Source organism: Erithacus rubecula (assembly GCF_903797595.1).
Source record: "Erithacus rubecula genome assembly, chromosome: 3".
Lineage (NCBI taxonomy): Eukaryota > Metazoa > Chordata > Aves > Passeriformes > Muscicapidae > Erithacus > Erithacus rubecula.
In genome coordinates, this window is record NC_136689.1 from 111457425 (window position 1) to 111479883 (window position 22459).

General features: G+C 38.4%; 1 protein-coding gene across 1 annotated transcript; it reads right to left on the reverse strand.

Moving 5' to 3' along the window:
• Nucleotides 1-14879: 14879 nt before the first annotated feature.
• On the reverse strand, nt 14880-21900 carry CYP7A1 (cytochrome P450 family 7 subfamily A member 1). Its single transcript, XM_079302708.1, has 8 exons — nt 21742-21900; nt 21533-21630; nt 21253-21397; nt 19789-20029; nt 18826-19439; nt 17377-17507; nt 16330-16505; nt 14880-15793 (listed from the first exon to the last, which is right to left on the reverse strand). The coding sequence occupies exons 3-8, from the start codon at nt 21330-21332 to the stop codon at nt 15494-15496; spliced, it is 1542 nt and encodes a 513-aa protein (XP_079158834.1). The 5' UTR covers nt 21333-21397; nt 21533-21630; nt 21742-21900; the 3' UTR covers nt 14880-15493.
• Nucleotides 21901-22459: the final 559 nt, after the last annotated feature.

Sequence of the window (22459 nt, forward strand, 5' to 3'; positions counted from 1 at the left end):
AAGATTTGTTTAAATAAAATGAAATTTATTGGTTGGTACTAAGATAGTAAAATAAGATGGCTTAGTTCTTGAAAAGCAGCTTGCTTTGCCTTTTTCTAGTCATAATTAAATTCTGATGGATGTTTCATATTCAAAGGGCTGAACATGTTGCATAAATCACTGTATATCTTCAAAATGTCCATTTCAGGCCTTCCAAAAAAAAAAAAAAAAAAAAAAAATCCACTGAACATCAAAGAGCTCAGATTATAGACTTCTTACACTTCTTAGTTGCAACTCTTCTTTAGTAGTGGTCTTGTTCTGCCTATAATTGAAGAGCTCCCTGGCAGCACATCTGAAGGTTAAAGCAAAGAAACTATGTTTAAAAACTTTTTCACCTAAAACTGAGAAATGGGGAGGGTTCTTTTCTGTTCACTGAGAGCTGTCTGCTCTGGAATTAAATATGTGATCTACAAGCTATGTGGTAATCTCTTTTTCAGGGGTATGAGAACACAGATTAGTTATATCACACTGCCTTAAGATAAACCAAGAAAAAATTCTAAACTGTGGAATTTAAAAAAAAAAAAACTTTAGGGAACTATTCTTTATGAACTTTCCTCAGTGCAAGTTAATTTGGTTAGTTCTTAGACCATTTAAATACTAACAAGCAAGAATTAACAAATGGGAATAACCATGAGTCATTTTTCTAATATGATGTTTCTAACAGAAGTTTGAATAGAAGGGATTGTTTATGCTGGGCCATGAAATTGGTATTTATTTCATGGAATTCTTAGTAACATACTAGGTGCTGATATAAGAATTTTGATTGTCTGTTCTAGAAAAACCAAAACCATTTATGCTTGTTTACTAGCTGTAACCTTAACACTACCAAATTATTGCACTTTGAGGACAAAGTAAATTTTCTGATTTCCAAATTAAATTTTCATTTTCATGAACTTTTTATGGCAATAGCTTTCTACAGTGTTTTGCACCAATGAAAACCCCAGAACTTCAGTGCTTGTTGTGTGTAAACTGCAGACAAATTTCCATTTCAGTGCAAAGAATTAATTTTTTTAATCTTATGACTGTTTCTAATCAAATTACACTGTCATAATTAATCAAATGTTCACAATGTAAATGTCCTTACAGTCTTTCATGACATTTTAATCTCTTTTTAAATAGATTTTGCCAAGCAGTGCCCCAGTCTGAATGTGGAAGTGCTATTTTTTTTGAACGCTTATAGTTGATAGAGAAAGACATAGGTAACATATTTACTTCTATTTGCATTTGAATTCTTCTTCACTTAGCAAACTGATTCTTTATGTAAGAAACTGAGAAATTTTCAATAGGGAAGGCTTTGCCTCCAAATGCAGAAAAGTGCTACCACTTTTTGTCCATGAATATCTCAATACATGTCAATAGTAGTTTCCACTTATCACTTTTTTAGTATTGGTTCACTTGTTTTGATATTGTTTTCACATGTATGCTTTCACCTCTTTTAATTATAAAATTATATTCCTGCATATTTTTATTAATGCAGGACTTCCTCCCATAGCAGCCCTCAAATCCTGCAGTCTGAAAGGAATCATTGAAAGTAGAAAAGAAAGATTAAGTGGATATAGGCAAATGGTTACATCAAAACATTTTTTGCTGAATTATTTACTCCTGCTCTTACAGTTTAATAATTTGTTACGTTTTCTGAGACCTATTCCTGAAAACTGTATTTTCTGGAAACAGACACAGACCTTAGACCAAGTTGGAACTTCTTGGTAACCTTAGCCACCAAATAGAAAATTGCAAGCTGGGATTTGGTTGCTGAAAGGATTGAATATTTCAGTGAGGGATTAGACAATTAGACCTTAAAAAAATTTGCCCAGGGTTCAGGTTCACTTTTTTCCCCCCTCTCTCTTAAATCCCAAGACTGGAAAAGTTTGGATAAACCACACACATCATGCCACCAAAGGAGTCAATAATATATAAGGTAGACTTAGATATAATTTTCTGTATCCCTATTGTTGCAGAGCTTGGCCTTTGGAATGCAGTTCTGCCTGGGTTTTGTGGGTTTGTAATAGTATCTCATGGCCCAAACCAAGAAAGAAGCTTAGATCATGTAAGGATGATAAGGATGTGGAGTAAGTCATAGTGTCAGCAAATAAATATATGTGAGGAAACTAGATCCCTGAAAGGAAGAACATTGATTATTCGCATTTCTTCTCTAACCTGCACTAACCTTTTCCACACAGAGGTTTTCATTCATTTACTCATCTAAACATTATTTTGTGCATGTACAGAGAGTCTCTTTAAATTCTGTCTTCCTAAGTAATTCCTACTGGTCTGCTTGCAGGCATCTATGAAAATAATGAACTTCATGTTCAATGCTTTCATCCTAGTTTTTTTTTGTAGCTGGTTTCATGTCTCTCAGCATGTCTGCAGTTCTGAAAAATAGTGGCTGCCTGGTTGTAGTTGTAATCTTTTTCAATCTTTTTATTGCAAATAAAACTTTAAAACAATAAAAAATTCAGATTAATGACTGTATTATTGTTCCCATCTATTCTAGCTGCTATGGCTTTCACTGGTATTCAGTATCAGAACATGTCAACCTGGCAAGGTCTGTTTGCCTTCGTTGTCTCTGTGGGTGTTATTACCCAACCAACTGCGCAAACAGAGAAGGTAGAGGTGACCCAGAGTCAGTGATTTCCAAACGGCCTTTACTCATAACCAAGGCCACCAACAAATGCGCACTGAATTTTGTGAGTTTTCTTGGTAGGGTAACCTATCCAAGCTAAGAAGAGTGCTGCTGGCTTTGTACATGTACAGTAACAATTTACTTAGTGCTGTTAAAACAGTGAGATGTCTTTATTATTAAGAAAGCTGCAATTTGCTAATAGATTGCTAAGAAGATAATCAGAGGGATAAAGTGCCTCTCCTGAAAGGAAAGATAGAGAGAATTTGGATTGTTAAGCCTGGGAAAGAGAAGGCTTTGGAGTGACCTAATTACAGCTTTCCAATACCCAGAGGGAGCCTGTAGGAACAATGGAGAGGGACTAAGAGCATGTAGTGACAGGATGATGGGGAATGGCTTCAACTGGAAAGTAGGTTTAGATTAGATATTAGAAGAAATTAGAGAATTCTGAGAGAGGTGAGGCACTGGCACAGGCTGCCTGGAGAAGTTGTGGATGGCCCATTCCTGAAAGTGCTTGAGGCCAGGCTGGATGGGAACTTCAGCAAACTGGTCTAATGGAAGGTGCCACTGCCCATGGCAGGCTGTTTGGAATCGAGATGATTTTTAAGCTCTCATCCAACCTAAACCTTTCTATGATTCCATGATACTCTTAGATGAACAAATTAGTCAAATTTCCTGTAGAGTAATAATGTGATAGTCAATAATATGGATTTTTGCAATATAGTCAGTGAACTTGAGATTCTGTAGCATTGTTATAGAAAGCTTGTTCACAGTTATAAGGATATTTAATTCCTGCAACAGAGAGTTTAAAAACCCCATAACTATACTATTGTGGTCCTGGCAAATGATTAGGGGGAGGTTCTTTCTCCCCTCTTGACATTCTGAGGGAGAAATAGATTATAATTCATATCAGGTAATTCTCCTAAAAAGTCTTCAACAGATGTGACAATGAAAGACACTGATTTCTTATTCCAGCTGTCATAGCACCCACAGAGCTTTCAGTCTATACTTCCATGAAGGTGGCTGCCCAGCTCTGATAAATGTCATTCCTTTTTTTTCTATTCTTGCTTTCTTAAACACCTGACACTGAAACAGAGGGAGTTTTCTGACAACATTTTCATTCTGTACTATCAGGATTTCATCTATTATATTGCAGCTCATCCATTTTATTTGGTCTTCTGCAGCTAATGATCCTGCTTGAGTAATGAGTTGCTTGGGTGGCTGATCTTATTAGTTTGTATTCCAAGGATTCCCCTTCTATCTGAGAGCTATATTTTTGTCCATATTTAAGAAATTGTTTGTAAGAAATATATTAAAACAGAAGAAAACAACTCTTTTTCAACTCAGTTATGAAAGATTGTCTCATTCCATGTAAACATCACTAATGGATTGTGCTTGTTACTCTCTGCACATTTTTTTTCCCCACAACTAAGCTAAATTTTTCATATCAAAGATCTTGATTATCTTTTGACTTTTTTGACTAAGTGGGCAAACATCATGTTTAAACGAAGTTCAGGGCACTTTGGCAGTATTGCCATCCCAGTTTTACTCCAGTAATTTGATTTTAGCCATCATTGCATCTGATCTGTAAACCCCATGACATGCTAAAAACTGCAGATAGTGCAGCCTATTTTGTGGGAGAACTTCCCCTTTCTATTGTTTTTCTTTTATTTTGTCTTGTTCCTCTGTGTTCTAAAGCAGAACAGATGGAACTGCTGTAGAAGTCAGCAGAAATTCGTTCTCATTCTGTGATCCAATGAGTTTTATAGAAAAGGAAGTTAAAAGGCAAACAAAACAAAAATATCTTGAGCAGCAAGCGACTCTTCTTATGATCTTCCTCTGAGCACTGCATCAGAGGTTAAACAAGGCCAAGTGCAGTGTCCCTCAACTGCATCAGGGCAACCCTTGCTATCAACACAGGCTGGGGATTGAAGGCATTGGGTGCAGCTCTGTGGGGAAGGACTGGAAGGTGCTGGTGGATGAAAAGCTGGGCATGATCCAGCAGCATGCATGCACAGCCCAGAAAGCCAAACAGGTCCTGGGCTGCATCCAAAGAAGAGGTGATTCTGCCCCTCTACTCTGCCCTCTCTGCACCTGCAGTGCAGTGTCCAGCTCTGGGGTCCTCAGCACAGGAAGGAGGAGTGAATCCAAAGAAAGGCCACAAAAGTAAAGAGAGAGCTGGAGCACCTCTCCTACAAAGGCAGCCTGAGAGAGTTGGGGTTGTTCAGCCTGGAGAAGACAAAGTTCCAGGGAGACCTTACTGCAATCTTTCAGAACTTAAAGGGGACCTGTAAGAAAGATGGGGACAGACTTTTTAGCAAATTAAACAATTTAGGAATAGAATAAGGGGTAAAGTTGTTAAACTAAAAGAGGAGACTAGAGATGAGGATTTTTTTTTGTGGTATAAGTGGTGAGGCACCATAACTGGCTGCCCAGAGAAGTGGTAGATGCCCCATCCCTGGAAACATTCAAGGTCAGGTTGGACTGGGCTCTGATGTAGTTGAAAATGTCCTGCTCTTTGCAGAGGGGAGGTCTGGACTAGGTGACCTTCCAAGGTCCTTTCCAACCCAAACTGCTCTATGAGTCTATGAATTATCTGGCAGAGGAGAAAGACAGATGTGATGTACATGCCAAACAGAAAGATAAAGGTTTGTGGGACCTGTTGGAACCACTGTCACCAGAGACAACTCCTTGAAAAAGGATTTCTTTCCCTTTATTTCATATATATTGGGAATATGTATTAAGAAAGGGAATGACCTCAAAGACTAAAACATAATCTTTGCTCTTAGAATCATGACATTATGAATTTTTAAATACCACTTGGTTTTGTATTGCATACTGGTGAGACTGTCATTTACAGTAGAATTCTTACCAAAAAGAACTTTCCAGTTTTCTTCTGGTTTCTTTATTTATTTGAATTAATGATTATTGAATGTCATTTCTTTCTGAGTTTGGGGGAGGGGAGGGAAGTAACAATGGAAGAAGATTTGACATGCATCTAGGAGCTGAGCAAGGCAGGATTTTTTATCTTCTGTTAGTAGAGACTGTTTTCTTTTACTCTCTGTATAAAGCAAGTAAGTTAATGAAGTTCTCATGCAGCAACAAATGTAAATGTGCAGAAGCTTACAAAAAGAAAACCAAAAATGTAGTATTATAAGTCAGTGACTTTGATTTGTGATTACAAATTTGGGAATTGGTCTTTTCTGCTGTATTTTAAATTATTAAACTGAGATGCAGCACTGCTCCTGAATATTTATTGTAAATGGTTTGAGCAACATGCATCTCACCAACTGCTTTGTGCCTTATGGCTGTGATAGTCATGAGACATACCAAAATTTAATTTCAGCAGACAGAAACAGCTCTCTAGTTTGATCTGTATTTTTGCATGCAGAATAGATAGAAAATAATTTTTGGAATTTGCTCATACTCATATACATGTCTTCTGTTCATTCAAGTTAATAGAAAAATACAAAGTTGCTTTCTGTCCTTATTGTAAATGTTATAGAGGAAAATTTCCAGAGCAGTACACTAGGATTTGTTTTCCTGTGGTGAAAGTTTTAGATTAAGTTCCTTCTGATATTGACAAGACAGGAAGCAAATCAGTGCTAAGTGTCTTGGGAACTTTTACTGTGTAAGTACTCCAATGAATTGGTTGGTAAATGTTTTCAAAAATAAATACTGTATGAGTTCTTCATAGATTTCAATACATGAGTGCCTGGTAGGAGAAAGTTAGCAGTTCTATGGGTAAGATTGAAAATAAGTTTTTGTTACTAGGGAAGTTATGAAAATAATTAATTCCAGAAAGAATTGGATGATAACCATTTAGTATATTTGACCTAAGTCAAATATGTCAGAATTTTCAGCAAACCAAAACATTGTGACAGCCAGTACAGATCAAATTAAATAAAATCATATGCTTTCCATCTTTTAATCTTTTAACTTGAAGTAATTTCAAAATGAAAGCTTTTTGAATGGGAAAAACACCAGGAATGTGTCATTTTGAATACAGTGGAAGGAAAGTTTTAATTTTCTTATTTCCAATTGAAATTTGTCAGGAAATATGAACCCTATATAGCTGCTTTGTGTGACTACAATTTACATTTTTCTCTCAAAAGTTGTTGGCCAAAGTATTTTCCAGATCAGTGCTTGACTCCCTTGGTTTATGGAAAAAATTCATGATGCAGTTCCTAAACCAAGAACACTGTCTTTCCAGGACCTCCTTTTTTCTGAGTGTAATCAAAAGCAGAAATCTCTAGGACATATTATTTATATGCTCAATAGGTATTATTTCTGCTGAAATAAAAATTTGCTTTTAAAAGCTGATGACCAAAACTGAATTCAGAGCTTGCATTTCTTTGATGGTCCTCAAAACTTTGAGAATGGGATTCAGTTTGAAGACTAGGGGACTTAAATGTAGGTATCTACCTGTGCATGTATGAACAAAATGCCCAGTTCCCATCCTGTTCAGTGGAGGTTTAGGGCTTGATCAGGCAGCCATCCCACAATCAGATTCTGGAGCTTTTCAGTCTTTGAAGACACCATGGAGACAGCAGACCCAACACCTGACTTTTGGGGCTGTGAGTCTGTATGAAGGGAGTCTAGAGATACATGGGTTACTACAGGGTATTTCGAATGTCTCTACTTCCTGTGTGGGGACAAATGAGTCAAACCCCTTGTGAGTGCCATCATGTCAATTTAGAGATTTATTTGGTTTGCCCTAAAGTAACACCACATACTTTGGCAGCTGCTGGTGTTCAGCTGCCTGCATGTGCTGGTCAGATCTCCGGTGGCTAGATGAGTTTTGAAACTTAATTCATATTTCTTAATCTGTGAACTGACTCTCACTTTAGCTGTCTGTCACTCTCAAAACAGGACGTTTAAATCTTATCTTCCTGTAGTCTTTGGTGGCACAACTTAATAATTTTCAGACTGCAACATATTTTCATTTACATATATGGTACCCTTTATTTAATTTTCTTTCTCATATTCTTACCACATTTTAAAAAATCTCTATTACACTGAAATTAGGAACTAGAAGTAAAGGCTCTTAGGTTACCAAAAAATCTTACCTCAAAAATGTTAGAATTATTCCCCAGATAAGCATAAGAAGCAGTAAAATTCTGTATTTCTTTAGCTACCCAGCTATCCAGCATATTTTTGACAATACATGAATTGTAATAGTGGTTCCATGGTGCTGGTGATGGGTGCATGTGTGGGGTTTTTTTTCAGGCTTCAGATACATTATATTTTGTATGGCTTCACTGGCAGTCCTCTGCACAAGGTTCAAGGCTGATTGACAGTACATGCTGATCTTTAGCAATAGCTGTAGTAGTGGAACACCTTAATAAATGCTGTTCAAGGCCAGTTTCAAGGCTGGACATTATCACCTAATAACTTTGATCAGAGTGGTGGCAAATATTTGCATAGAACATGCATGTGGATTCAGTCTGCTCTATTTTATTTACAGAGTAACTTTTTGGAATAGAGTCTGTCTGAGGTCTTCCCTGGAAATTGAGATTCATGGTTCCTGCAGAACCACACTCTTGCAGACCTCTTCTCCTCATCTTCCGACTCCATCCTATTGTATCTCCTCAGAGCCACCCTGATGTCATGCCCTCCTTTAACCTTTTGTTCCTCCCTAAACATTGTTACCCAATGCAAGCTTATTTTGTGTTCGTGTTCTGTTCCTTTCTTGCTTCATAGCTTGCTGAATGCATATTAAAAAATCACATTGTGGAGTGCTGCTTTTAAGTGCTGTTCTGGCTCCCCATCAACTGAACTTATACCTCCTTCACTCAAGTGATGCTGCTTCACAATGTCTTTAGTCAGGCTCAGTTCTCAAAATCAGTACCCCATCCTCACCCTTGGACACCCATCAACAATCTCTGTCACTGTCCATGTACTCCTTCAAATGTTGTCTTACCTTCTGCATAACTGTGATAAGATATAGCTTTCCATAGCCATTCTCCGAACACAGCATTCACCCAGGTGTTTCCTCCTTGCACTGCAGTAATATTCCAGTGCTGTCCTCTTCTCTCCTGCTACATCAATTTATATTTTTGCTACAAAGGGCATTTATCTATGCTATCATCCCCCCTCCATTGTTCCTTTATCCTCCATTCTTTGTAGTACCAAATATAAACTTTTCTTTGTTTTTTGCTTCCAAGGAGCTTTTTACCTTAATCCTCATGTCACTGTCATCTGTCTAGTTCTTGAGTTTTAGATCTGACCAGATCAAGATGCTTTGATGTCAGCACTTGACCTTAACCAACCTCTTGGTCTGTACAGACCACTAGCTGGCATTCTGGCAATGCTGCCTCACTGATTCCTTCCCCTCTTCCAGATGGATGGTTTCACCTTGTCTTTTCCTTAGACTGTCACATCCCTGGGAGAGGCATGGTGGATTTGTTCTGTGTTTGCACAATTCTTATACCAAGTCCTTATCTGTGTGGAAATAATAACAGTATTAAATAATACTGAAAAAATATTATTAGCAGTGAAGGCTGGCAAATAAGCAAGTAATTTTTGCCACCATTTAGCTCTAGAAATCATTCATGGGGCAGGATGGTGCTGGCTATTCGTCCCTCTCCTCTGCTCTGTCTGCACCAGAAACTTCAGCAGGCAGCTGGGGTCTTCTGAATCGCTGCCAGGCAACTCTCTTCTGGCCCTGCAGTGCCTCCACTAGGAGCCTCATCTGCAAATATCTGCAGTGTGGTGTATATCTTACATCTGCATCCAGCACCCCTATTCTCTGGCTATGGTTTCTGCAAATTCACAGGATTAGTAAATCAACAGATTTCAGAGACAGTCCTCTGACTGTAATCTTTTTACAGACACAGAAGAAACTCTTTTAAATCCAGACATAGAACTTCAATGGACAACAGTTGTTTTGGTCTGTTTGGCCGAGTTTTCTGTGTCTTAATAATACATGTAAGAAGTTAATGTACCAAGAGTATGAGGCATAGTGAACACAACTCATATAATTGCATCATTTATGACCCCCCTGTTGTTTTAACATCAGCTTTTAATCTTCATAAGGGTATTATTCCTTGTTCCAAGTTCTTACATCCAAGAAATAAAATAGCCATGAAACTGTCAGTTCAATGTGAGGGTGTATTTTACAAAGTTCCTCCTTAACTATTTGCCTTCACAAGGTTTTGCTTACTTGGGCAGAGCAGTGGAGCTGAAATGTTGCATATAGCAGAGAAGTCTTTCCCTCAGCCTAAGGAGCAATTCTCATTAAAGAAGAGCAGAGCTGAGGTCACTGCAGGTCATCAAGACCCAGTTCCCCTCTGGCCTGCTGATGCAACCCTTTGGCCAATGCTCCTCACCCTCTGCTTCCAACCAGACGTGCAAGCTCATGGCAGGAGGGGAGCATTTTCGCAGGCACAAAATGTTCATATCTGTCACCAATTCCCTTGCAGGATCTGGCTTACCTTCAGAGTCCAGGTGTCCATATGGGGCACAGGCTGAGATGAGATGGGGTCTGGCACTGTTCTCTCTCCAAACCCAGTGGGAGGCGAGTCTGGCCCTGGCACAGCTGGCAGAGGCACAGGCACATCCTGGGGGTGACAGCAGGACTGACACTGTGCTCCCAGCAGACAGCACTCTGCAAAGGGTGCTCACCTGCAGCTAACACGAGGAGGGAGGACTCTCAAAGCCCCCCAGAACCCAGCAGAAAACCAGCTGGATTTTTGAAACCTGCTGAGCACCTCTGAGAGCAAGTCTGTTCTCTAGGAGCCTTGCACAAATTCCAGGCATCCCAAGCTTGTTCTTGCCCTGGATATGGGGGAGCTTATAGAAGTGACTTCTAGCTTGACTTCTTCCAGTCTATAGTATTTAATATTCTTCCTGTGGGTGTTTTTATGTCTACAATTACCGGGGACTTTTTCAATCCTTTTCCAATTGACTGTTATACAACTGTTACTGAGAAATAATTACATGGCCAGTTGCACTTAAGTGTTCTCAAAACAAGAGAGATTCAGCCAGCCAAGGTGTTTCAATCTTTCAAAATTTCTGTGTAATCCTGCTATCTAATGAGACAAATTTTAGAAATTACTGTTACCTTTAAAAAGATAATTAGAGCCCACAGGATATTATTTATAGGTGAATTAAGTAAAATGAACTTTTCATTTGAAAAATCTATGGCTCTTTAGTGAGTTGTTCTGAAGTAACCGCTCTCTCCCTTCATGACTCACGGGTAACTGAAGATCATTTGATTTGAAATGTGTCCCACAGAGTTGTCTATCTTGGCAGAACACAAATTAAAGTCAACAAGAGTTAGCAAGCTGAGTGTTTACACTGATAGCACTCCATTTAATAGTATGTAACCTTTTAATTATTTAATTCTAAGGTTATTAGGAGGCAATCACTGCTTTTACCACCAAATCCCCTGTGTGCAGCTAGACATAATTATGATCAAGCCTTCTCTGTATGTTCATTAACTGGTGGTGTAAATGAGATGAGATAATAGAATCATAGAATCATAGAATATTTTGGGTTGGAAGGCATCATTATGGGTCATCTAGTCCAATCCCCTGCAAGGAGCAGGAGAATCAGAAAATCTTGTTTCTATCTGCAGCCTACAGATGTAGCACTCTGTGCAGTTCATACCTATAGGTAAATACCTATTTATGCTGCCACAGCTACCTGTTTGGATCAAGACAATGAACAGCTTGAAGCCTGCTATCATCAGCTAAGCAATAGTTATCTCTAAGATGTATTTCCTGCTTTCAGAAAAATTATCCCATGATTTTTACTCTTTTTTGCTTCCTCTTTTATTTCAAAAGAAACTTGCATAAGTGGTCTCACAATATAGATATCAGTTTATCCAGATATTCCTACTGTAAGATTAAAAAAAATTGCAGAAGGGTTTAAAAATCTATGAACAAAACCACTGTCAACATGTTGAAGAGTGGCTGCCTGAACTCAGCTCTGTGACAACAGCTGTGGCCAGCATGGTTTCAGAATTGTAAAACTGTCTTATTTTCTGACATGGTGTCTTGTTTCATTAATAAACTCACCATGTCACTTCCAAGATCTCCATGATCAGTAAGGATTTCTTGTAGCCTGAAAAAACTGCAGAACTTTTTCACTGCCTAGGTTCAATCTGCTCACCCAAATGCCTCCTTCTGCTGGAGCCAAGTGGTCTCAGCCAGCTGTGCATTGCTCCTAATCCCCAAATCACTGTTCAGAGGCATCTGACTAACCCAATACCCAGCTCATCTGGGTCCAGAAAAATCTGAACATTTAAGCTGCCTGGTGTGCTTAATCTATGTTATGCTATATACTCCTCAGGAGTTATCCCTCACTCTTACTCAGCCTTTACAGGACAACCACAAGCTTAGAGTTGTCCCCTGGGGTTGTGGGAGAGACTGAACTCACTAATTTTTTGTTCCTCAGGGACTCCAATCCCAAATTGAAATTGAGTGCTCTCAACCCTGAGAGCACTTAGGCTGTCAGGGAGTCGTGCAAATCATCCTGTTGAGTCCCTTATTTTTTTAGAGAAAACATGCTAAAAATTCCCTGAGAAAAATGCCTGAGCTATTCCAATGGTTAGGGTGTCCACCTGGGGGCTGAGGTCGCTCCTCTTCTGCCCATACTTCTTCATGCATTTTAAATAGTAAAATACATAATGTGAAATACTCACAAAGACCACAGCAGAGGGTGCCTGCTCCCTACCAGCCTGGATCTGCTCAATATATTTCTAATTGCTCTTATGGTTTTAGTATTATTTTTCTTTGTTCTCTTAATAAAAGTCCTGCTTTTAGGAGAGGCAGCAGAAAGAATTGTCCTGGTATAACCTTATGGTGTTTGTGACCCTGGCAAGTCAGATGAGTATTGATTGATGAAGTATTTGATTACATTAGCTGAGGCATAGCGCCACTTAGTACTAAGAAAGACTTTGTACTTTCTCTTCTCCCCTCCTTTGCATCTGTGTAAGCCCAGTAACAGGGGTTTAACTGAGGTTAGAAAATTAGCAGCTGCAGCAGTAAACCAAAATGCTTGTATATAGCCCATTTTATATATATATATATATATATATATGTATAAGGAAATCCATATCCAAACTATTCCAACTGCTCATCTGTGTGTCTTCTGTCACAAAGTGGAAACCTTTGAGGAGCACTTGAGCCACCCTTGCAGGGCCCTGTCTGGTGATAGTGCTGGTTTCCAACACTTTATGGTGATTCTGCACTTAAGTCAGTATCTTCTCCAGTGTTCAGAACTGGACTTTAATCTGTGGGGTGAATCCTCTGAGGTTTTTACCTTCCCCTGTGTTCTCTGTTGCTGGTATTCCTTGGTGTGTGAGCCAGCTCAGGCAGGACACAGGAAAAATCACAACACCATGGATGAAATGGAGAGAAAATTTGGTTTTGTTGAAAACAAACCACGAGTTGTCTAGGTTTTACCCTTCTGATTGTCTCCCTGATCCTTCTGGGGGAGTGAGTGTCTGGCTGTTTGGTGCTTGGTTGCTGGCTGTGTTTAAATTGTGATGCCAGTGGGGGTATCCCAAAGCAGCACCCAGGCAGAGGCACACAGGCAGGGATGCAGGCACATGGAGCTCTGTGGGTGCTGAGGATCACTAAACCACTTTCCCCCTGTATATCAGGGATTCATGCAGGGTTGGTTTACTACCATATGATTGCTTACACAGCAGGGTTGGAATCTCAATCATGCTCTACAGGATATCTCTAAATCTACCACTGGACTATGTTGTCTGAACACAGGTGTTTCCCAGCACGAGGCTAAACAATTACTGGTATGATGTATGTGGTTTTTGACACCCCAGCTTGCAAGCCATTTAACCATGCTCACAGTCTTCCTCTCCAATCTTCCATTATTCTCCCACACTTGGGAAGCTGAAAGTCAGATCAGCAAATTCTCCATTATTTGGGAAGCCAAAAGTCAGATCAGCTCGAGGAGCTACTGGATACTTCAATTTCTCATAGACCAAAGGAACTGACAAAACCCATTAAACTACAGTCAGAAAAGTCTGGACCAGTCAGTTTGAAAAAGACAATGGAATGTAAAAGAGACTTAATTTTTAAAGGAGCCTAGAATTACTTTATCTATTGTCATATTTTTTTTTCTGTTGTTGTAATTCCATGTTGGGTTCCTTTTCATCAAGGAAGTGTATTTTGCTTATAACATTGTATAGCCTTGCTGCCCTCAAAAACTGCTGTTTCAAGCAGGATTTATTTAAGAAAGAAGGAGCAGATACTCTAATGATAGTAACATGTGCCAGGGAGCATGTCAGGCTTGCATTCATTCACCAAATTAGCTCACAGCTTATAACATTGAATATGCTATAATTTATATAAATATAATAAAATATAATTGACAGAAGTGTGAAAACAAGCTGTACTGGATAATACCTTTACCAAGAGAACCAAAGTAATAATTCAACCCTTCTTGCATTATACATAATTATTTAATATTATACAGGGTGTAACAAATTGGTGTTCTCTGTTCTCCTTTGAAAATGCAAAAAGATTAAATAAAATTGCAAAGAAAACACACGGGTAGTAAATGTGTGTTGCACACAAAAATAGAGTTATGCACACAATGCATAATCTTTTTATTAACCTTTGAATATTTAGCACAGTGGATAGTGAGACAAAAAGAACATCTATCAGCTAGGCTGAATAGCTTGCCAGGATGTGAAATTTGAAAATCAAATAGTCCTGTACCTTATCTTCTCTCATGAGGCCTACTTTTGAGTTAAGGACAAAAGGTCAGACCATAAGTCCTTGGAAAAAACCAGGATAAAAAAAGTTTTAAGTCCATTTGTTCTTTTCATCAATCATAAGAAAGCTCTCTCAGCCAGAAGAAATTTAATTTAAAATGGACTTTTGTGGCATACATACATCTGTCATTTGTAGCAGAAAAGGACAGGGATGTTAGAGAGAACCAAACTGTATTAACCCTGAAACAATTGTTCTTATGGACGTGCCTCCACTGAAAATAAAATGTGTGGGCACTAGCCATGGTAATTTTAGCAGAATTAGACTAGGAAGACCTAAGCATGCTTATGGAAATAGGGAGTTTAGGCAGTGAGGCCAAATGCAGCCAGAACCACTGGTGAATATGTGGTAGATATTTATTTATCTCCATACTGGTGCTTGAGCTGGTTTTAACTGGTTTGGGTGGCTTTGGATGAATACATAAACCTTTGATAATGTTAAGAGGTTAAAATAACAAACAGTCAAGAGATGCATTTGGTTCAGCTAATATAATTTATTTTAACACAGTTAGCACTTTCTAAAAATAAGTATTATGATATAAAGAATATATTACAAGTTTTGCAGTTTCACTTGAACGTGAACATTTCTGTAGGTTTTTTCAAGTCTTCTACTAGTTTTTCATAAAACCATAAATGCAATTCCCCAGGAAACTCTCCCCTCCCCACTGTGAATCTGCCTTTATACAACAAAAACTTTATTTCACCTGTGAGGAGACCCACCCCCACCCAACATTTCAATTATACAAAAAAATGTATTTTAACTGTGGTACAATTTTGAAATTATTGTGATTTAGCTCATGAAATTCTGCTTGTGGGAAACAGCAAATCTTAACTTTCCTTTCAAAATGGTTGGTAAAAAGGGAGACATTTGCATTAAAAGAGAACATTAAGCTGGTACCACACTGGTGCAAATTTTTCACTAAAATGCTGAACTAGCATATTCATATAGAATTTTCCCCAAGACTTGAAGCATTTCATTTGCATATATACATAAAATGTATATAAAGTATATGTTATACAGTGTATTTAGTACTGTTAGTCTATAGAGTGTATTTATGTACTACTAGTACATAGTGCAAAATACATATTCACAAGCATTTCAGCCTGTACCTGAAATCAACATCATTGGATGGCTGCAAAATACCCAGTCCTGCACGGGATTGATCAAGAGAGGGACACTTCACATTAGAGTCCACAAGCTCTATCTCAAAATATGAAAGAATCAGAGCCAGAAATTGTTTAATCTCATGGACAGCAAATAGCCTGCCGGGGCACTTTGCTATGCCTGTCCCAAAAGGCATGTAGTAATGCTTCAGCTTCCGACCATTGCGGTAGAAGTCGGTCTTCTCCTCTCCCTTCTCGTTCAGGAACCGATCATATTTGAATGTCTGCAATTAAAACACACAAAAGAGTTCCTTGACATACCTCCAAAAATCAGATAAAGCTGCTAAGACACAAAATGCAGTCTGGGAAAGAGATGTCTCCAGCAATGTTTTGTTCAGTACCATCAGCCCCCCATGGTGGATCCCAGGTTCTTTGCTAACTCTCCTTTTCCTTCCTCTAAAAGTAAGGATTGCAACCTGTATTCTTGTCCATGCAGCAGAAGAAGAACTGGAAGAATTATAATTCTGTGCCTTTGGGAAACTATTATCCTTATCTTCAAAGACCTCATAATGGTGATCTTCCCTCACTGAGGAAGGCAGTAAGTAGAAGGCTGTCTGGGGCTGGTAGCACAACTTTAGGTTACACTGAAATGTGTTTTGCACTGTTTTTATTCTTTTTCTTTTTATTATCACATCTTCAGGTGTAAGAATGGACTTCCTGTACAACAGAATACCAGCCATGGGATACCCCAAAAAAATGCTTTATCTAAAGGCATGCTAACTTCTGCCAGAGTGCCATGCAATTTGAAAAAAGCACTTACCAAGGGATCAGCATAGATTTCCGGATCGAAATGCAGCAGCTGAGGGTAAAGAGCTACAATGTCATCCTTGCGGATGTTGTAAAAGTCGTTCTCCAAGTGCAAAGTGAAATCCTCCTTGGCCACTCGGAAGGTCATGGAGGCACTTGAGAGTCTCATGGCCTCCTTGATGATGCTGTCTGTTGGGACAAGGAATGATTGCCATGGAAACATGCTCATATACTGAGGCCATGGATATTGAACTATTCAATATCTTTATCAAGCCCTGAATTTATTAGAAGAAATAGTTTAATATTAATTTTCTATATGCCTAATAAAGTATCTTTCTCATTTCTTTTTATCCCTTCTGCAGATACCACTGAGAACCTAATCTGCTTTCCCCATGAAAAATGCTTATAGTTGATGTCTCAAAAGTGAGACATATTTTTACTCTGAGATAAAGACCAAACCAGTGAAAACGGAAAACATAACAAGAAAAAGAAACAATGCAGAGAGCAGAATTTTCTGAAGCTTTAAGAAGTCCTGTATAGAAGCCCCCCAAAAAAGTAATATGGGAATTTTTTGTTTCAATATTAGCTGACTTTTTAAAAAAAGTAACAGTAGTTAAAAGGCAACATTATCTAAACTCTCTGTAACTTCTGAAAAATGTGTGTAAAATTTGAAAAAATACTAAGAGGAAATAGAAGTAATGGTATTAGAAAACTTTGCTTCATATGATAAGAATAGGGATTTAAGTTTTGGCAGCACATTTTATTTGATTTAAAGAAATAACCAAATGAAATATTATTCAGAATTATCCATGGGTCTGTGTTTTGTAGCAATGCAGGATTATTGAGACATGGAATTACCCATGAGAAAGTGCTGTTCATGTGAATTTTGATAATCTCAGAACCACCTGGGACATTGTGTTGGCTGTTGCTAACGAACAAATAGTTTCTTGTTCTACTGTTTCTTTGCTAATTCCATAGGAATTCTATAGAAAGCATTTATATGGTAACAAATAGAAGACCATGGAAATTGTAGTGTGATTTCTGGATAAAGTAATCATACCTAGTATTGGCATACTATCCAGCTGTTTTCTGTTCAAGGAAATATTTTTGCCATCTAAGCTGATCCTCTCTTCAGCACTTTCCAAAACATTTTGCACTTCTTTGGTAGCAGCTCTCATTGCTTCTGGACTCCTAAGATCAAAAGAGAAAAGGTATAACACAATTTTAAGTTTAAAAATTCTTTAAGAGGGGATTTTGCTATTTACTTTCTTCCTGATTAAAATTTATTTTTTTTACTGACAAGTACAACGTTCTAAAATGAAAATGTTGCAGCAAAACGTTGCAGTTCCACTTTTTCATGTCATGACAAAGGTGATAACCTCAAAGGAAAGAAAAAAACAAAGAAAGGAACCCCAGGTATTTGATTTTGTCTGCAATGACAAGTGAGACAGAACTGATGTGAGTAATTCAGGTAATAAACAGTACTGTCACTAAAAAGCAATGTCAAGAATAAGAAAAAAGCCAGCCAGTTGTAGATCAGGGAATAGCCCCACTGCAGGTAGAACGTTTAGGAGAAGGATTATAGATCAGTTTTATAAAATCATTTATTCTGGCTGATGTGACAATACTCTGTCTAGCTGAAAAGAATCTTCTAATACTAAGAGCCCACATAGTACCCTTTACTGTCTAGCCTTTCTGTCAGACATGGAATGTATGAGCTCTGGTGAAATATGTAGACACAATAAAAGAGGGTGCAGTAGTGTATTGATGAAAGCACAATCAGGGTGTTAAAAGACTCCAAGTTCAGAAAATCTAAAGCCAATGCATTTTTGGAGCCAAAAGTGCTAAATAACCTCAAAAATTAGCAATGGCAAGTAGATATGGTAAGTAAAAGCATTAGGAATTTAGTCACATACTTCAGAGTTAGTTATGCTGAATCAGATAACCTACAAAGGCCCACTCTAAAATTGGCTTTTGATAGTATTATCTGAGTTGTGCACTTGTCTCATGAGTTATAAGCTCAGCAGGTGCAACCTACAGTAGAACTTCAGTGGGATCTATCAACATTTAAATTATTTTCTATAAGTATCTGTGAAAACAATAATGAAGTTAAACCTCATTTTGCCTGCTCTAGTGAGATAATCTAAAAATGTCTAGTTATATTTGTAGCCTTTAATACAATTAATGTTTTGACTGCAACTAGAACTTTTAATGTCATATCATACAGATTTACTCCAAAGCTTTCTTGACAAAGTGTAGCATTGCCCTGGAGTGCTGCTTCTTAACCAAAAAAAAAAAAAAGCTTCTAAAGAATTGCTCTGTGCTACTTGTTCTGAGATGGGTGAAGGGCTTTTCTGTGAAAGTCCAGAACAAACAGCACTACTTTTGCAAACAGTAAGTTTTTTATCCCTGATGAGGTATCAAGTAGTGAAATTTGCCTGTACTAATGAATTGGTTTCTGAAAGATAAACATTTTTCTTGTTTGGGAGCAAGAAGGATTGGGACTTACTTAAGAAGATAGAACAGGGTCCAAAAAGTGGCAGGAATGGTGTTTGCTTGAGAGGCCCAGAGCACTGCCACGTGGGTCTTTGCTTTCTCCATGTCATCGAAGGTAGACAGGGTGTCATTCAGGAACATGCGGAGGGTGACAAGCTCAGAGAGGTTGTCCCTCTTCAGGAGGTTCTTGTGCAGGAGTGCCTCTCCCAGCTTCTCACGTGCACTGTGGGCACTCTTGAACAGGTGGATAGGCAGCCCTGCCACGAGGGCTGGGAAAATCTTATCGAATTCCTTGAAGTTTTCAAGGGCGTTAAGGATATGAGCTCTCTCAGTTTCCTGCTTTGATGACAGGTTTTTGTCATTATTGGAATTAAATGCTTTACCAAAAAGTGTTAAAAAGCCAGACTCGAACATCACTTGGCAACAGAAGGTATAAAGTCCTTCTGTCACCCAGGCATTAGACTGAACCTTAGGTGCTCTTGACTGCAGCATGACATACTGTAGGTTTTCCATCATTGCTTCAACGAGGGCATCTAGGGCATTGCCTTGAAGGGTTCTAATGAAAGTCTGATGAAAATTTTCGGTGGTGTTTCCCTCTGCTGGGTCAATGCTACCATGCCCAAAAGCCTGTCACAAAATAAATTGTATGCATGATAAGTAAGGCTTGTAATTATCTTGATGACAAATTCTAATAGAATAAAAAACAAAAGTATAACTTTATAGCTTACTAGAGAAAATGATAATAATGTAATAAAATAGTGTGCAGTCTTAGAATAATGCATAGTTTTAGAACAATCCAAATAGCTGCAAATTTCTTTTCCATTTAGGAAGAGGAAAAAAAAGACTGCAATATTTTAAACCAGTAAAAGTGCAGAAATGTGAAACCAATTCTATTTCAAAGGCATAATTATGTTTACAGTGACTAACTGGGTATGTCAGCAGATACTTTCATGTTAGATATTAAAACCAGGAGTACCTTGGCAGAAGTAGCAAAATGGAACTTTTTCCAGTCCAAGTGTTTTCCCTGGCGCATCAATGCGTGGTATGAGAAGGGGTCAGTGAGGAAATGAATGTATTTGCCTGCTACATGGCAAGTGAAGATGTGGCCATGCTTCTTCTGCTTTTCTTTGAGGAATTCAAGGGGGTTGGCACCAAACTGCAAGGCACAGCCCAGGTATGGAAGGAACCCATTCTCAAGTGGTGGCTCACCTTGCCGCCTACAAAACACAAACAAAAGCTCAGTTGAAAACCATGCATAAATAAATCTTCTCCAATCCTATTAGGTATGAAAAATACTGATGTTAGGCTTTGTGCAATGTGAAAAAAAAAAAAAAAAGAAGAAAAAATATCTCAAATAAGTAGTTTGATTACAAATAATTTTCTCCCCTTTAGGGGCTAAGCTTTGTAAGAAAGAACAACTATTAATAGACATATTAAACCACAGTTTGATTATGTCATCTTTCTTTTCCCTGGATTAGATATATATTTTCACCTGTTCAAATGCAAAATTATTGGCATTAGCTAACATGGAGTTATGAAATTGGCACATGAATAATTAATCCATCACACTGATATTATCTGATGTATTTTGGGGCAATTTTATCCACAATTTCATTTGAATATCAAGCAAAGAAACTTTTTAGTATAGAAAGGTTGTTATTATTGGCATATCCTATTAATGGACCAGATCTTCCTAAAAATATGGGAATTTTGCAATGATCTTCAGTAAGCATAAGAGCTAGTCTTTCAAAGTGTCATCAAGCAAATGCTTTAAACTAAGCTGATACTTAAAGTGAAGCATATGTTTAAAAGATTTTCTTTTTAGGGTAAAAACAATGTGTTAAGACATCATGACTGCTGAAATAACTTTCATATAATATTTCAGCATCTACAGTAAACAAAGTCAATTATTTTCACCTTTTAAATTAAACTTTTTAAAATAAAACACAAAAATTACTGCTGAAATTAAAAAATAAGAATTAAGCAAATTACTCCTTATGTGAATGTGTCAGTAGGATAAATGCTTTTAAGGAATAGACATGGTACATAAATATTACCTGCATTAAATGGTGTTATTAGATATAATATAGAAATGTTCTTAAGTAACTATTAAACCATATTACATATAAGTAGATTTTTGCTGTGATTACAATACAGGTGAAATTACAGCCCAGAACATTAGGAACACAAATTCATATTTTACTTACCTTGCTTATGCATAGATTTGTATCTACAGCTACCTCTAGGCACCATTGCACTATTATTGCAAAGTTTATGTACAAAAATTTGATTGGAAGATAAATCTCTCAAAAGACCAAACTACAGCATTGTCTATGCTATTCTGCATATAGTCTGACTACAGTTCTTTTAGTGATATTTGGATATTTGACACAAATAAAGGCCAGGCACACTGAGATGCTTTTGCAAAAATAGCCCTTACCTTCTCCTCCTCCCTAGAAGAAACCAAGCCACACAACAAAGTATTACTGCTGCTCCCCAGATCCAGGATGCTAGGAACATTTCTGCTAATGCCCAAAAGCTCCCAAGTGGAAAATGGGCAACTACCAGGATGGCAGGAGAGGTGACTGAGAATGAAACAGAAGACAGGTCACAATTTATACACAGTGGGTACACCAGTGAATCTAATGGCACTGAGTGACCCTAGCAAGGTATTGATTAACCGTTTCTGGAGAGAGCTTGTACCCTCTCTGTTCTGTCACCTTTCGGCAGAGATCTTCGCTGGATTGATGCAGACACTTGCAGATCTGGCCTTGAGCTAATGTCACGCAGCAGTTGCAGTTCCAAAGTAACCAAACAGCTGTAATAGTTGATAATTTGAAGGTTAGCCAGGTGCATTTTGATTAATCCTGCATATTTACCAATTGCAGTTTATAGTTCAAGTTTAGCAATACATGAAATGGTTACTGACCGGCGTCCAGGAGATTCAGGCTGCACTAAGCGGCGGCTGCAGCCCGTGCTGCCCTTCAGCTGCCAGCCTGTTCCCCTCCCTTCTCCTCGTGGCCTGCCCTGGCTCTGGTGTGCCCCTGCTGCCCTTCAGCTGCCAGCCTGTTCCCCTCCCTTCTCCTCGTGGCCTGCCCTGGCTCTGGTGTGCCCTGCGAGAGGGAACGGCGGCCGTCAGCAGTTGGGCAAAGGGATGGCTGCGGAGGTGGACTTACTTCCTCTAACAGCATTGGTCTGGAAGAATCACTGGATGATTTCACAGAATCATACAGTGAATCACAGAAGAAAAAGAAAGTAGGTCTGGACAACCACACTGGTTTGGGGTTTTTTTAATTGTCCTTAGACCTTGTAAGTTGGCCAACTTACCTTTTATTTTCACACTAAACCTTTTCTTCTTTTTGTTGTTGACTTATGAGAATTCAAACTTTGGATTGTTCCTACCCCTGGCATCAAGCCAGGCAGCTCAATGTATAATGATGTTTCACCTAATATGTTTCTAAGAGAGAAACTGAAGGGTTTTCCAGACTCATTTTTTGTACCAGTTTTTGTTGGTGTCCCTACAGCTGTGTGCTAAAACAGTAAAGATTTGGGCATCTTGCTGTTGCAATTGAACACTACACTGAAGGCACTGACATGAAAATCTGGCAAGTGGAAATATTGTCCTGGCTCCTAACCAGTGCAGGCAG

Coding starts and splice junctions, on each gene's coding strand:
- CYP7A1 (XM_079302708.1), bottom strand. CDS start 21,332: ATGTTCCTAGCATCCTGGATCTGGGGAGCAGCAGTAATACTTTGTTGT. Junction 17,508..18,825: donor ACCCTGTTCTATCTTCTTAA/GTAAGTCCCAAT, acceptor TTTTGATCTTAG/GAGTCCAGAAGCAATGAGAG. Junction 15,794..16,329: donor AAATCTATGCTGATCCCTTG/GTAAGTGCTTTT, acceptor TTTTAATTGCAG/ACATTCAAATATGATCGGTT.